The 16,577-nt window shown below is 45.0% G+C and overlaps 2 protein-coding genes across 2 annotated transcripts; both read right to left on the minus strand.

The window, feature by feature from the left end:
- Window positions 1-1,460: 1,460 nt before the first annotated feature.
- c1qbp (complement component 1, q subcomponent binding protein) lies at window positions 1,461-4,842 on the minus strand. Its single transcript, XM_082548085.1, has 6 exons — window positions 4,435-4,842; window positions 3,833-3,983; window positions 3,673-3,763; window positions 2,407-2,502; window positions 2,200-2,325; window positions 1,461-2,099 (listed from the first exon to the last, which is right to left on the minus strand). Exons 1-6 carry the CDS (start codon window positions 4,685-4,687, stop codon window positions 1,950-1,952), a joined length of 867 nt encoding a protein of 288 aa, XP_082404211.1. The 5' UTR covers window positions 4,688-4,842; the 3' UTR covers window positions 1,461-1,949.
- A 2,520-nt stretch (window positions 4,843-7,362) lies between these two features.
- dhx33 (DEAH (Asp-Glu-Ala-His) box polypeptide 33) lies at window positions 7,363-12,560 on the minus strand. Its single transcript, XM_082549382.1, has 12 exons — window positions 12,139-12,560; window positions 11,717-11,877; window positions 11,391-11,618; window positions 11,109-11,279; window positions 10,795-10,980; window positions 10,580-10,691; window positions 9,852-10,011; window positions 9,670-9,758; window positions 9,455-9,582; window positions 9,153-9,356; window positions 8,985-9,071; window positions 7,363-8,714 (listed from the first exon to the last, which is right to left on the minus strand). Exons 1-12 carry the CDS (start codon window positions 12,347-12,349, stop codon window positions 8,406-8,408), a joined length of 2,046 nt encoding a protein of 681 aa, XP_082405508.1. The 5' UTR covers window positions 12,350-12,560; the 3' UTR covers window positions 7,363-8,405.
- Window positions 12,561-16,577: the final 4,017 nt, after the last annotated feature.

Below are 16,577 nucleotides of genomic sequence, written 5' to 3' on the forward strand. Positions count from 1 at the left end.
TCATAAATATTTTGTACTTGTAAATCAGGATTTGTATGTGTAAAAAAAAATTTGTGTGTGGACTTAGCCAAAAAACCCTGCAAGTTACAAGTACGAATTTTGACCCCATTTTTCTTCCTTTCATCTGATTGGTCAATGTCATGTCAATCACAAATGTAACAATCCAATCAGAGAACAGATGGGTTTGGCTTTCAGAGGGGCGCTTTTTTGAACTGCAGGTCTTTGAAGGGAATAAATGGCCTTTTACATGCCAACCCAGCGTTTTCCTTCATCACCACGAAGGAAAACAGTCTGTGGTCGTCAGAGTTTGGTGATTTTTGTGTCACAGGTCTACGTGTTTAATACAGGGACTTCCACAGCCTTTTCAACAGTGCTGCGGACCGCGGGGTGGGGGCGGGGGCGGGCAGGGTTTTGGAAATGACAGTCTTCATTACAAAGCTTTCTTCGTTATGAATTAGCATACATGTTTTTATTGAACATTTGAAGAACTAGCAAAAAAAACCCAGAAACTCTTGTAGAGGACATAAAGTCAGAGAAAAGACAAGGAGCAGATGCATCTAGTACAGGTAGAGCTGCTGCAAAAACCCACAGAGCCCAGCAGCCAGCGCAACAAATTCTGGATCCTTTGCTTTTAGTTAGCAGTTAGCATTAGCAGCACATCCTGCGTCTGATGTGAAAGGACTTTTATGCTGCGCACTGTGACTCACAGCAATGGTCCTGGGTCAGCCCTGACTTTGTGTTAAACTAATCCTAAAGTAATAATAGTATTTCTAACCACTGATATACCACAACTTTCAACAGCTACTGAAAGTTAGGGGACCTAGCTGCTATCGGATATTTATATAGCGATCCTCCAGCTTCAAACTGTATCACCCTTCAAGGACCTGCAGTTCAAAAAAGCGCCCCTCCGACAGCCAAACCCATCTGTTCTCTGATTGGATTGTTACATTTGTGATCGACATGACATTGACCAATCAGATGAAAGGAAGAAAAATAGGGTCAAAATTCGTACTTGTAACTTGCAGGGTTTTTTTTGGCTAAGTCCACACACAAATCTTTGTTACGCACACACAAATTCTTTTTACACATACGAAACTGATTTACAAGTACAAAATATTTATGACCACATTTTGAGCCCATAACAACTTAACTGACTTAAAACTTGGATTACTTTCTGTTCAAGGGCCAAAAGTAACGAGTTTTTAAAAATGTTGTCTAGAAACAAATATCTGCATCTGAATATGCATGAAGCTGCAGGCAATCGACACATTTCTGTTACTTTGTAACCAGAACGCTACTGACCAAGCAAGAGCTCAAAATATCAGGTGCTTGACGGGTCTTAGCTGTGTGTGCCTGCTGGTGACAGTGTCAAAAACTAGTTTATGAATTAAAATGACTTTTTAGTGCATGAAATAAAGTCACACTGTATGAATACATGTAAAAATGAAAATAGACAAACGTACTGTATTAAACCGTTTTATTGAACAGCGCCGTTCCTTCCTCTGACCAACATGATTCACATTCAGTAAGGCCACACACTCTGCTCAGCCAGCCACACTTTAGACTCAAAGCCAGGTGGTCACGCTTTAAAATCAGAGGCTGTCACATTTACACCAAAGAGATGATTTTTATTGAAATGTTCAACGTCTCACTTTGACAAATTGTCCCATTACTGGCTTGAGAACTGTTAGAATATTTAAATATTGACTGCAACAAAGCAGATTATACACATGACCACAACTTGTAATTCTTTTCATACATTTGTGTCTGAACCTCAAGTTACAGAAAAATAGCGTCACAAAAAGCACATCTGCAGCCACGTGACAGCTGCTGGCCGATGGCATCATCAGTCTTTTAGGGTCATCAAACATATCGATGGACCGCCGAGTGCTTTAGTCTTACTGTACCCTCTCACCTCGAACTCTCCCAGAATGTGCGCTGAAGTAAGGTTAATTACATTTGACAAAGCCTTGGAGGTCTTCCAGGAACTTGATGTACTCTTGATGCTCGATGGCCGTGCTCAGCTCCGTGAGCTCATCGACGAAGGTGTTGTCGACCCCACGGTCAGCCAGGAAGTCCATCAGATGGTCATACAGGGCCTGAGAAACAGTACAAGAAAGTAAGCAACCTTGAACACAGCGTTGGTTTCAGTGACTGTTATAATTGAACCGTTGCTGTGTGTACTGCCTCGGCTCTCACCCAGTCCAAAGAGTCTGTGTTGAGGTTGTAGCTCGTCTCCTTCCACTCTGAATCTCCCTGTGGCTGAAAACTGACCTCTCGAATGGCAAAGATGTCGCTCTCCTCTTCTCCCTCACCGTGACTCATCTACAAAATACAAATTGTTCAGTATTGAGCACTGTACTGCTCCTACTGGCAATATTAGACATTCATTTTATTTGACTTTACCTCATCTTCAGGGAAATGGCAGTCGAACACCAGGGAATGTTTGGCAGCCTGCTTTGTCACTTCAACAACAAAGTTGGGTGTTGATACAATCTCCGGCTGCAAAAAGGGGGAAAAAGCTTAATACGTGAAACGTTAAGGTTAAAAACGTCAGTGTGTAAGGCAGGAGCCGCCTACGGCGCTGTGCAAGCGTTTAAGTGTTGTTAGGAAATGAGCAAATGGAGGAGGCGTTTATTGAAACGAGTGCAGACATGAAAACACAGTAAACTAATATGAAAACAGTGTAGAAGACAAACTTACAAGTTCATACAACTCTAATGAGCCTGAAAGTCAATATTTCGTCTTTATTCTTCAACTCAGCTTTTGTTGCGTTTGACGAGCGCGCTAACAGAGATGTTTTCCATCTCTTGGACTAACAAAAGGCCATCTTATCTAATATTAGCACTGCTGGCTGAAATGCAGCCTCCACTGTTTTACAGTCGGAGCCTGTTTTCCCTCTCCTGACCTTTTCTGTACGTACCGACTATGATTTGAAAGAAAACTCTCACATTTAGATTCCTCACTAATGTTCAACAGCTTCTTGAGAGCCAGCCTTTCACTTCATTTCTGATGAGGTCGCAGTAGATAAACAAACTTCTCTCGTGTTCTCTGTCAAATCTTTGCTGTATTTTTTCATCCATTTCTTAAGGACGCAGCTTTCAGACACTCTTCATCTGCTGTAGATAGTTTAGGGCAGGAGTGTCAAACTGCAGGCCTCGAGGGCTGGTGATCCAACACAGCTGATTTAAATGGCTAAATGACCTCCTCCACATGTCTTGAAGTTCTCCAGAGGCCTGGTAACGAACTAATCACTTGATGCAGGGTGATATCTAAGACCTGCAGGACACTGGCCCCCGAGGCCTGGAGTTGGACCCCCCTGGTTTAGGCCTATCACTTGTTGTCCAGTTTCCTCAGATGTTTTTAAAAGGCCATATTGCACAACATGCTGCAATGACAGCTCTTTGGGAATCATCTTGTTGTTGCAGAAATACAATGTTTAACCTGTCAAACTGCGTCCAACCATCGCTGGCGTGTTTTTCACAGTTTCTACTAAAGAAATGGGAATAAATGTTTTTGTGACAGGCTGCTAGCAACGAAGTGCTTAAAGATACAAGTTTAAGTTCTTTTCTAAATCGTCTGTTGTCTTTCGTAGGCGTCTTTGGTTATGTTTGAATGACACAGGTCAGTGTTAAAAAGCTTAACCTCGTCAAACCACTGGCTGTGCCTCACCTCCTCTTCTGCTGATTTCTGCTGTGTCTGTTCCACTTCTTCCTCAAAGTTGGGAGGAATGCTGTTGTTGACGTTGAATGTGACCGTGACTCTGTGAAGAGCAGAAATACGGTGAGCTGGTCTGTCACGCCACGCTGCCCACACATTTTAGCAGACTTACTTTTCTCCAGAAACACTTCTTGTGAGTTTAGCCTCTGTGCCATTCATCTCCAGCTCCCATCCTCCAGACACCTTAGGAAGACTTTTGTTTTTCTGGATCTTCTTCTCTTCTTTGATTTCATCAGACAGGAAGTCGCCAAAAGCTTTGTCACCTGAACAAAGAGGTTATGGTTTCATCATGAGACGTGATGCAGTTTGTTTAAAGGTTTCATTTTGACAATTAAAATGACCATCGAGGCTGATTCTAACATTTTACACAACACACGGGTGCTGGTAAGACTGCTGAAAATGAAACATCTGCTTTGTGGCTGTCCAAAAACTTCTCGTTTGACACTATGAACAGTCCTACACGTGTCACGTGTGCTGAATGATCAAAGACTATTGGCAGGTTCAGAGCCTTTTTCAGTGACAGCCACTAATCACAGTTTAAGGTGAAAGACTCCGAAGATGCTGATCTCAGTCTATAACGATCGTTAAACAATCTTTTTACCCCTTTAAATTGTAAAGGACGTGTTGATCCAAGCAGTCCAAGTTGCCGGATCCATCTAATGTTACGTTTATTGGCTGCCTGGCTTGTATAAAGCAGATTAAACCAAACGTCACCTTCTGTGTGCAGTCCTCCACAGCCACACGACACCGACGGACTCAACACCTTGGAGCTGAAGAGTTTGGGCCTGTATCCAGACGAGGCTCCGTTGTTACTTAACATCCAGAGAGACCGGGTGAAGGGCCGAGTTATTGCCGAACTCGGAGAGCGCAGTGCCGGGTAGCTGAGGGGCAGAACTCGCGCTGCGGAGGTGCTGGCTGAAGAAAGGCGAGCAGCTGCTCCCACCGCACGGACGACTGACTTTAGCATGATTGTACAAAAACACCACGACCTGTCACGACAGAATCAATGCGCTCAGTGCCGCACAGCTAACTGTGAACACCGGTTACCGACGCTGCTTCTAGAAGACGCCGACAGCACGTGTGGAAGGACACATTGACCCAGATACTCTTTGCGCCGGAAGTAATACTCTAAAAGCGAAAGACACGAAACAGCAATTTTAAATATTAAAAAACTACACAGAATACGACAAAAAGGACTATAACAGGAAAAATAAATAATAAATAAACTAATTAAAGTTATTTGGAAAAATTACGTGTGTGTAGACGATTGTCTACACATCAGCGCCCCCTGCAGTTCAAATCAGCGAGCGCAGAGGGCGCTGCAGCTTTTTACAGTGTGGCTACAAATCTAAAACTTCACGCTGTGACACTAAAACAGAAACGCTTACAAATACATATTTAAGGAGATTAAGTGCAAAAATATCTGCGTGCAGGGGCGAGATTTAATAAGGCTTTGCTCCAGAGTTAAACCCCGTTTTGGCTTAAAAACTGTCAAGATTCAATAAAATAGTCCCAGCCTCAGTTCTGCTACTGAAAAGCTTGGAGGGGTTTATTTCGATTGGTTTACCGTAGTGCATTTGTAGGAATTTCCCTTTTCAGTGTGTGTGTGCATACATGATCGACTGAGGTTCCTAAGGACGGGATTGCATCAGCCAAAGTAAAACAGACACTTCGCTGATCAGGTGCATCATGTGAATCCCTCCCGCCAGCAGATGGAGCTGCTTTCCAGTGTTTCAACAGCCCGCAGACAGCGTCTGTGAACCTGTCTTTGAACGGCAGCAGGGAGATCCTGTGTACTGAAGTGACTCAATGAACAGTCAAAGTCTTGAGACGCTTCTCATTTCCGTTTTGCTACTACAATGGGAAATAAGTCCATTGAAACATAAACGCAAATACGTGAGGCAAAAACAGAGTTTGTGCACTTCTAATGAGCTTGAAAGTCCAAATATTTGGTATGAACACTTTATTCTTCATCACAGCCTAAACTCTCTTAGACAAGTCTTGCCATTTCTTTGAGTAGTCTTCAGGAAGAGTCGTCCGGGCTTCTTAACGGACATTCAAAGCTTTTCTTTGCATGTCGGCTGCTTCACTGCTTCAGCGATGGAGACGTCAGGCCACGACTGATGGTGCGCTGTTGCGTGCTTTTCTATCCAGGTCTACTTTTACTGCATTGGCAGAGTGTTTGTGACCAATATCATGCTAAAAAACAAACACACTACTCTTCTGATAGTATTGCATGGTGGGTCAAAATCATAACTCCATCATAACACAAGAGCCCCTGGAGGAAATGTCATCTTTGGCATTTTCTGTTGATTCAAATAAAGAAATGGGAGCGAATGATATAGTAACACAGCGTCTAAAGATATGACAGGTTGTATGTGGAGACAACACTGGCTTCTCCCTCAAAGTTATGCAAAGTGTTGGCTGTTTAAGAGACTTGAATAATAATTAGACTCATGCCTAATGTTGAACACCTCAAAAACTGTCAGTATGTATTTTTCAAAACGCCCCTTAAACTTGAAGCAGTCAAACATATTCCTGGATGGAGTAGAGCTTGAATTAGCTCCAGAATTTAAATATCTTGGGGTCATTCTAGACCCAACATTATCCTTCAAGAGTCACATAAAGTGTCCCAGGTACTTAAATTTAATAATCGAAATTTTAATCATATACGTAATAATTTAAATATGAATGTTGCAAAAACTTATTTTTACTCAGTGATCATCTCTCATATGGACTATTGTTTGACGTCCTGGTCACTTGCTTGTCCAACAACACTTAAAACTATTGAAAACATTTATAAAATAAGTTTAAAACTACTTGACAAAAAACCGACTTCCCACCACCACTGTCATGTGTTAAAAAAACAGAAATTACTGAACTTCAATAACTTAGTGAAACTTAAGAGTTTAATATATAAAGTCTTACACTCCTTTGCTCCACCACCACTAAAGCAGTTCATTAGGCATAAAGAAAGCTCAGACAGGACCACTCGAGCTTTAATCTGAGGAGACGTGTTTATACCCCACAGACGGACAGCATTTGGGCAGAACGTCCTCTCTGTCCAGGAGGCCATCTGTGGAACAGTCTTCCTCAACCCATTAGAGAATGCTCGACATTCAATTTGTTTAAGGCAAAGGTTAAAAACTGGTTATGGACAAATCAAGTGTGTGATCATGTATGAGTTGTATAGTTTTAATGTTTTATTTGGGAACAGAATGGTGTGTATGTGTAAGTTTGGTGATGGAGTTTTTATTATGAATGAATGATGAATTTTTATGAATTATGTCTATTTTTTATGTTTAAGGACAACAGATGGAAATTAGCCCTTGGCTATAATCTGGTATGTTTCCATTCATGTAAATTTTTTTTTTACATTTATGTTCATTAACATGCACTGTCCTAAATAAATAAATAAATAAATTTAAAAAACCCAAAACGTTCCTTTGAAAATGGTCAGAACTGAAAATGAGTGAAAAAGCATCCAGCATCCAACGGAGAACTTAGCCTGGAGAACTATTGCTCAAAAGCACTTAGGTCGTCTGCTTGGAAGCAAAATGTTTTTAAAAACGAGGTGGCTCAAGACTTTCGCACAGTGCTTAAACCATACTATGGCCATAACACAACAACACTAAACACATGTTAGAACCTGACTGACGTGTGCCGAGTCAGGTGGATTCGTTTTTATTAGAATATGTAACAAACATGTATTAGGATCAGATGATCCACGCAGAGAGGAGCCCCGGCAGGCGTGCATTCGTTCCAATAAACTTCATGCAGATCAGATCTTTTGATAATTCTCTAAAGCATTCAGCGTTTGACTACAAAGTTAGAAACTGTGTATTTTATTCAGGTTATATTTTACAATCCTGAGTCCAACGTGTAAAAAAAAGACACTCCGTCCTGTTCATCAACACGGCGTCATTTACATTCTACGAAGCGTGACGGAGCCGCACGCGTCTGCACGTACGTGTGGTGACTGCGTGGGCATCTGCACGACCAACAGCAACAAGCAGAACCTGGAGAGGAAGGCATGCTGGACGGTGACACGACTGCAGATGGGAAGAAGAGCATGCACGAGCTAACAAGGCTGTGTAAGTGAAACCATGTCAGTGTGACACGCTGCGTTTGTTTTTCATGTTGTGAATAAGGGAACAGCTGACAGTAGACTGAAACAAATCTACTTTGACTGCATAAAGAAACCCCTGTAAGACCACTTCATGTAGACCCCAAACAATCAGAGTGCTTTTCTTAGCTCCTGAAAAACTCATCCTTCAGAGTAGAGCAGCCACTGATCTGTCTGCTGTAGCGTTTTCATGGCTATTTGGTAGCAATGAAGAAGAACATGGTGGAGAACAGCCCCGTGCTGTGCTCCTTTGAGGTTACCTGTGCTGTGTAAATGCATGCAACTACTGATAGAATCAAAGCAAGACACTTCAAAGCAAACTGGCTTTTCAGGCCAACCGTGTGGCTAAATGACGAGAAGAAGAAATTACAGCTCATAAAATTGGAATGACAGTCCGGAGGAAGTCAAGCTTCGATATGCAGACTTCTGCTTCAGTGACACATGCCCAAAGCTTGTCAACTGGGAGGTAGTGAAATCCAGAGTAGTTTACGACACAGCGGACGTTCTGCACCAACTTGCAATAAGAGTCTTTGTGGCAGGCGGCCCGTTTCTTTGTTGGTTAGCTCTTGTTGAGGTGGAGCTTGCGGCCAAAGTACTCGGGCGCTGCATCCAGCAGCCAGTCGGCGTCGACCAAACAGAGGTCTCTCATGTAGCAGCGGGAGGTGTGCAGCAGCTCGTTGAAGACCACGTACGCTGGCTTGGCCTGGAAAAGGACGGAGGACGGGTGGATGGCCACGGGCTGGTGGGTGTCTAGAGCCAAGTAGCTGCCGTCGGGCTGCAGCTCTGCAGCGTTGACAAACATCCCGTGGGCAAGGCAGCGGCGAACGCTCGCCGTGTCTGCTCCACACGATTCCAGTTTCAGGTTCAGCTGGGAAAACAAGACGTGACTTATTAGACAGGTCACATGACTTCACCGCAGAGACGCACAAAGACAGGTGTGCAGCAGAGATCAAGGAGGAAAGCACCCATTCATCAACTCACTGTTTTCAAAATAGCCCCGGAGGCGTTAGCCTGTGAGATGATGCACATTCATAATAATATTTACACATTAAATGTTAATAAATACTCTGTAGTTGATCAGGATAAACAGCGATTCCTGGGAGAATCCCTGTGTGCTGGCAGAGGTCAGCAGATGTACCTTAAGGCAGATTTCTTTAAGTTGTGCCTGGACGTCTTTCACGAGGCCCATGTTCCTGCTGTTGACAAAGTTCTCCCGACACCACTCCTACAGCAGCAGAGATCACGTGACAGCTCAGCAGCACGATTTCATTTATGTATTTTCACTAGTTGTGTTCATCGCACCCACCTTGTTGCCACCGACTTTCTTGAACGCTCTGTAAATGTTTAGCAGCGTCATGTGGTCTCCTTCACTGGACATGAACTTCTTGCGCACTGCAAGCACCTCGTCCCGCCGGGCCGGAGGGTTGTACAGCACGGTGTCCACAGACAGCAGCGACACGATGCTCAAAATCTCCTCGGAACACGAGTAGTCCGGGGACAGCAGGATGGTCTGCGGCGTGGAGCAAACAGAGGGGTCTGCTTGTGAGCTGACACTTTGTCTTTGACTAAATGTACAAAGAATATCAGAGCAGAACCAGCAGGATTTACTTTGGCATATCTGGGCTCCAGAGGGAAGCTCGCCATCTTCTTTCCCAGAGTGGTGAGGAAAACCTGCCCGTCCTTCTTCTCCACAGCTCCCAACAGCTCCAAATGATCCACAGCAGAACGGATGGCCTCTGGTGGAAAACACAAAGCACTACTACAGCTAACTCTGCATCGCTTACCGGAGGACCAGAGGGGATTCCTGACTGACAGCATCTTACCTGGAGAAGGCTTGGACATGAAATCAAAGTTTGTCACGTCTGGAATCCCCAGAGCCATGAGCTGCAGCATCACACCTGCCAAGTTACACCTGCGGGTGAGAAGCATCACACACAACTAAATCAATGAGACACGTGAGGTGGATTTTTACTATCACGCGTGTAGAGCAGACTCCACAGCCTACCTCTGAATCTCAGGAACAGTCGTGGGGACGAGGTTGTCAAATTCCTGCTCAGTGTAAAGACGATAGCAGAAGCCAGAGTCCTCCCTGCCAGCCCGGCCTGCTCGCTGCCACGCCTGCGCTTTGGAAACACGCTGCACCGCCAACACCTCCAGGCCGCTGTCTGAGAGTCACATCATGTGCGCTGTTAGGAGAACACCTTATCTGTGCCGTTCAATTTAGGATCACGGGGGAGGGCTCGACTTCTTTCAAAGGGTCACAAGCCAAACAAATATTTTTACACATCTAAATGATCCTTACAGCAAAAAAACCCTGGAAACCACATTTTTTCCCCATTTGTGGGTTTTTTTCCATCCATCTATCTTCTGCTGCTTATCCAGAGCCGGTCACAGGGGCAGCAGCCCAACCGAGGGACCAGACTAAGAACAATTCAGAAGAAGCCCATCGAGGGAACAGTTCCCCCTGCCCGGGATGGGGTTACCGGGGCCCTGCCCTGGAGCCAGGCCCGGGGAGGGTGCCTGCGGGCGAGCGTCTGGTGGCTGGGCCTAAATCCATGGGGCACAGTGTGAAAAAGGGACACGTACCCATCTTCCTGCAGGCCCACTACCCGCAGGAGGCGCTGCAGGGGTCGGGTGCACCGTGTTTCCCCCCCCTTAGTATTAAATGGAAAGACTCAAGCACAAGTATTTCTCTCTGCGTGATTTCTGAATTTGCAATCTGAATCTTCTCACCTGGATTGAAGCGTTTGGCCTTCACCATCCCCGTGTCTATGACGTATTTGATCCCAGAGATTGTAACTGATGTCTCGGCGATGTTTGTGGAGAGAATGACTTTCCTGCAGCCCTGGAGAGAAAAACGTTTGCAAGACTTACAACATGATGCTGAATGTCTAAATCAGAAGATACTGCTGAGAGCAGCAGTGTGAGATGTTGAGACATGTTTGTACCTTTGGAGCTGGCAGGAAGACCCTGAGCTGCTGTGTTGGGGGCAGAGATGCATATAGTGGGATAACTACCATCGGGCCACAGCTGTCAGGCAGATGCTTGGCGATGTCCCGACACGTCCTCGCCAGTGCCTCAATCTCCTCCTGGCCCGTCATGAAGACTAAGATGTCGTGTGATGAAGGAGCCTCCTGCATGACCGTGTGTGGAAAATCGTCATCACGACAGAACGTAACCTGTGTTTCCATTAATGATGCTAAGAAGAGCGGTGCGTTTGTTTGGCTTCATCTAAACTGGAAATAGGAGACACAGAAACTACCTGATGGATCTGGAAGATGGAGACCAGAGCAGCCTGCAGGTAGTCTGACTGTGGCTGTTTGGTGTAGTAGATCTGAATGGGGTGCTGCCTGCCTTCCAAGTACAACACGGGGGACTTGTTGAAGTACTCGGAGAACAGATCCACATCCATCGTGGCCGACATCACTATGACCTGTGGAGGTTAGGACACCAGGTGCAGGCTTTAGAGCAGATGCAGTGAGGCGATTCACACTGCGTTTACTAGAAACGCCGAAGTCACAACACGTGTGAACTTTGCTCCTACCTTCAAGGGAATCTTGTTAAGCTCCTTGCGCCTGCGCTGAGCCGTCTTAACCACACCAAAGAGCACGTCGGTGTGCACAGTGCGCTCATGAGCTTCATCCAGGACCACCACAGTGTAGCGCAGCAGCAGGGGGTCTCCGATGGCCTCGCGCAGGAGCATACCATCAGTCATGAACTTCAGCTTTGTCTCAGGGGAGGTGACATCCTCGAAACGCACCGTGTAGCCAACCTAAGAGGAAGCAACAGAAACACAGCGCAGACGTCAACAACGCAGAGGCATCAACTCCGGTGTCCACAGCAGACGGGAATCCCGTTTATCGTGAGTACCAGCTTCCCCAGCTGAGTCCTCTTCTCCTCTGCCACCCTTCCTGCCAGTGAGATGGCAGCAACTCTTCGGGGCTGAGTGATAGCGATCATGCCCAGCCGCCCGATGCCAGCCTCGTACAGATACTGAGGGATCTGAGTGGTCTTCCCAGAGCCGGTCTCACCTGCCGGATCACACAGGACTGAGTTATCTGACACATACAGATACAGGGCGGAGCCCAAAGCAAACTTTAACTCTATTTATATATTTAACGTTGCATACTTTTGATTATCACGTGGGCAGAAATAACAGAAGACACATGTCTGTGAAGAGACGTTAGCCAGACTTTCTACCCACAAACCCAACACAAAATAGGCAGTTTAAGATAAACTACAGAGTATAGTGTTGTTCACGTGTGCGGCTGGCTGTAGCTGTGAACACTCACCTATGAGGACAGCACCGTGCAGCTGCCTCAGCTGGCTCAGGAGCTGAGGCTTCGCTTGATAGATGGGAAGCTGCTTCCTCTGGACGTCTATCGGAGTGCTCGCATTTCCCTTTCTAGGCAGCAGCATTCCAGGCTTGTTCTTATCGAGGCGGAAAAACACGGATCCCGGCTTGAATCTTTTAGCCGGAGGAGGGTCGGGGTCGTGAGGCATGTTCTGGAAAAAGTGACTGTGGGAGCGAAACCGCCGAGGGCCCTTTTTCAGATTGTTTCACGCCAGAAATGAAGAAAATAAAGTTGTTTTCATACTCGCTGCCAGACCAGCGAGCGGCACTGCGGATGTTTTGCTACCTCGGCAAAAAAAACCTTCCCACGTGGTCGGCGCAGAGGTTTGACGTCATAGGTCGCGTTTATAGCACGTAGTAACATGCGTCCTGTACTGGCGCACAGCCCTTTGACCTCCTGGACATATCCATACAGTTTGCCTTTACTACACCGGCCACGTTATTAGGTACAGCTATTCAACTGTCTTTAAGGGCAGCAAGCGACTGAGTTCACCTCAGTGACTTTGAACGCGGCATGGCTGTTGGTGGCAGCATCAGCAGCTGAGAGCAAAACATCCAGTGAGCGGCAGCTGATAGAGATTTCAGAGGAGAAAGATGGAGCCACTCCTTACATCATAAATGATGTAAGACAGGAGGTTGGCATCATGGATGTGCAGCCGACAAATCTGTGGCAGCTGTGTGACGCCATCATGTCTGTATGAACCAGCATCTCTGAGGAATGAATCTGTGCCACAGTTTAAACAGTTCTCAAGGCAATAGGTGTGTCTTAGGGAGTATATAGCAGACACCAGTGTGACTTAAACTGCAGTATAAGCAATACAAGAGTGCTCTACAAAACAGGATATATACACACTTTACACTTCTTAGTCCATTAACATCACTCTAGTTTGGAGGACATGAAACAATAAATGAGATGGGAGCGACTGCAACAGTTTTTTTTAACATTACTCACTTCCTGTGGTGAAAAGCACTTTATTTCTACAGGTGCGGCGCTCCTCACTGTTCCTCAGTGTCCTTCGGTTTCTCACCGCCTGCGTTGTTACTGCCACTCAAACTCTGACAGCTAGTATCACCTTAAAGGTCAGACTAACACTAACTTTACGAGCACGAGTTTGCGTGAGATGAAAATCTGTGGATTATATAGTAAAAATGGATTAATTGATAAACAAAGACATGTCATTAATAACCAGGATTGTACCAAGATCTTATTAACGTAGTCAGCTTATCAAAACACTACGTAACCACGGCTTTTAGGCATTTGGGAATTTCTTTTTTAAATCACTGAGGGGCAACTGACAGATTATTGATGTCAGGAGCTGATGGGACTGTTTTCCTGTGGGCTGAGATTCATGTGGATTCAGCCGGAGTCAGTCAGAGGAGAACTACACTCTTCCAAATTTCACCGTATAAACCTGACATCTGTTCTCAAAACACGAGCTGTGCAAAGTGCAGAAGAACACAAACCCGATCCAGAGCCGTCCGTGTGTGATGAAGAAACGGTTACTGTGCCACTCTTATTTCTAGCTCCAAAAGTCCGTGGTCAGTCATTAAAGTCAGTATTAATATTACAACATGCAGACAGAATCATGAACAGCCCCACTGACACACATGTCAACATCAGTGATGGGATTTTTTTAGAGAGCCGGCTCTTTCTTCAGGTTGTTTTGTTGCTTTAATTAATTTATTATCAACAGCAATAAAAATATGCACAACATGAAATACTAATGTAAAAAAAGTTTTTTATTTATATATGTTTATTATATAAATATGCTTTTATTTATTCACTCCACCTAAAATTAAAAAAATACATTATAAAATACAAAAACCAACTATTTACAGTTCAACTTTGGACCATTTAAATTTTCAGCTTTTTCCTTTTAAATAAATTTAAAGTGAAACAACACAAAACACTGCAAACCACAACACAATGAAATATAAATTAATGTGCAAAACAAAAAGAAGATGTGTGTTCTCTGTCAGACAGGCCTGGGAGGATTTTTTGGGAGCGTGTTTTCCTGCTTGGAATTACATACATAGGATTCTGTGCATGAATAAACTTTCTGAATCGTTTATCATCCACAACTGAAAATAGTTGGAAATCAAGTGCAATCGTTTTCAGGTCTTTATCAGCTGAGTTGTGTCTTGCTGGGTCACAGACTTCTGCAAAAACGCTCTCATAGAGCTCTGGGTTGGTTTAGGTGGTGATGGTGGTGTACGGCAAGATGCTGTAGATGCAGCAGCAGCAGGTGCATTAGACACACTGGCATCTTCGTTAATATCACACTCAGCTGATTGTGTTTCATCTTCCCCTTGCACTGATGGGTGGACAGTTCTCAGGAGCCTGTGCAGGTTGTTTGTGGCTCGGCTCAAGATTGAAAATCTATTTCTATCTGGAATTTTATAGACAACACAGAGGCCGAGTGTAGAGTCTGCAAGAACAGCATATCATAAAGAATCTAAAGAGACTGGGAATTCCCATCACTAGTTCTTATAGATCCCCCAGATAGCAGGAGGACATTGAACTGATGCTGATTAAACATTAATTGAATGAATATTTGCTATCTGGGCTGTGTGTGATAATGCTGTTTCAGCTGCTCCCTTACTAACAAGAGGTCGTCACAGCGAGCAGCTCCCATGTTCGATTTGTAGATGTTTAAATCGGACGCACTTCCTGACGCAAGCCCAAAGGAATTTGTCTCCTTTCCCGGGAGCGAATCGTGGCTCTTGCCCCGACAAGCAAGAAAAAAAGTTACCCTCTGGATAACTTTATCCCACTGACTTGTTCTACATTGATGATTGCTTTGTGGAGGCTTTACTCTCATTAGTGCCTTCTCTCCACTGTCTTCAGTCCTCCTCAGCTGCAACTGGAACATGAAGGAGGATCATTTAAATACCTGTTTGTTGTCTTCACATCTTAGACCAGTTATTAAATACAGTCAGCTGTAAACAAACCCTTCACCTTTTCTCTGTGCGTGATGGTGGTAATGTGGACCACGAGGCAGACAAAGAGCTGAACATGTTAAAGAACTAACCTTTATTTGATGCTTCACAAGCGCCTGACACAAAACAAGTCCATGAATGAATCCCAGACCAGGTAGAGAAGCAGACACCACAACAAAGAACACATGCAAACTAAAGCCCTACACACAGGTGCCTAATGTGTGTGTGTGTGTGTGTGTGTGTGTGTGTGTGTGGGGGGGGGGTTGGATATGAACTGTAACCAAAAGCAGAACCTGTGTAACTAAACTCAAAGAGCCTGAGACTATACTGAACCAGCAGAAGTCAGAATAACGCAACATTCAGCAAACAGAGTCGTGGTGCTTTCATCACGGGTGCTGTGACAGGAAGCCATGAAACACAGCTGCCGTGCTCACTGTCCCCACCTGTGCCTCGTTCCCACCTGTGGGTTCACGTGTCTCCTGTCAGTGCACAGTGTTGTCCCCTCCTCCCGTGTTCACCCTCCCATTACCATTTTGTGGAATTTGTGCTTCTGTCTTTGTGCTTCTTCCGGTTAGTCTGCCCGCCACGGCGTCCTCCATCACCAGCCATAACCCTGCGGGCTACTTTTACATGCACTGGTCTCATTATTTGAAGGTTTGGCCACGTTTCTCATGAGAGTTCACTGCTCCAACAGCACGTACGTGAGGCAGAGGAGAAGAAAAACAGCAACGGGAACTAGTTCAGTGAAGATAGTTAGTTCAGGCATGCAGTCAGCACTAATCCTTTCTACGCAGTCATTCACGAGTCGTGACTTCAGTCTGTCTCTGCCAATTACTGTCAGTCTGAGGCTCATCCAGCCCCTCCTGTTCGTGGTGCGTTCATTCATTCACATATTGTGACGCTCAGCCTCAGTCTCGGGGTTGTTCTGGAGCACAGGAGTCAGGGCCACACTGCATGTCACCCTGGGAAAACATTCATTTGACTCTGGAAAAGTGCCTGAATTATAAAGTGATCTGACGCTCGCTCTTGTTTCTCAGTCATTTATCCACCAGTGTGCCTATAAAAACAGCAGTTTGTGCCAATTGTGCTAACAGAGCGTTTCATTTAATACTTTGATTGTCATGCAGCCCTTTTTTTGCAAAATCCTTAAAATCCTTCCAAATCCTTGCAATCCCACTAAATTCTATGCATGGCATTTTGTGGCGATTCCCAGCATGTACTCGTGTCTTTTAGATTTAACCAGATTTAGATTTGGATTTGACTCCAGACGAGATGCCCCCGTTTATTTATATCGGGAGCGAGAAGGCAAGAAATGCTCACAAGTGGAAGCAACATTTTTCAAAGCCTCACAGTTTCATGAGGCCATTTGGACTTCCCTTTGTGAAGATTAGAAAATGCAAAGCAGCCGTCGGCATGAGAATGGAGAGAAGGGGCCTG

Source organism: Aulonocara stuartgranti (genome assembly GCF_965226115.1).
Source record: "Aulonocara stuartgranti genome assembly, chromosome: 10".
NCBI classification, from domain to species: domain Eukaryota; kingdom Metazoa; phylum Chordata; class Actinopteri; order Cichliformes; family Cichlidae; genus Aulonocara; species Aulonocara stuartgranti.

Excerpts from the sequence above, each read along its gene's own strand:
- dhx33 (XM_082549382.1), bottom strand. The coding sequence starts at position 12,349 with ATGCCTCACGACCCCGACCCTCCTCCGGCTAAAAGATTCAAGCCGGGA. Across the intron at positions 11,878-12,138 it reads GCACGGTGCTGTCCTCATAG|GTGAGACCGGCTCTGGGAAG; the intron begins GTGAGTGTTCAC and ends GTGATCCGGCAG. Across the intron at positions 9,072-9,152 it reads AGAAAGTCGGTGGCAACAAG|GAGTGGTGTCGGGAGAACTT; the intron begins GTGGGTGCGATG and ends CTGCTGCTGTAG.
- c1qbp (XM_082548085.1), bottom strand. The coding sequence starts at position 4,687 with ATGCTAAAGTCAGTCGTCCGTGCGGTGGGAGCAGCTGCTCGCCTTTCT. Across the intron at positions 2,503-3,672 it reads AGAAATCAGCAGAAGAGGAG|CCGGAGATTGTATCAACACC; the intron begins GTGAGGCACAGC and ends CCCTTTTTGCAG. Across the intron at positions 2,100-2,199 it reads ACACAGACTCTTTGGACTGG|GCCCTGTATGACCATCTGAT; the intron begins GTGAGAGCCGAG and ends ACTGTTTCTCAG.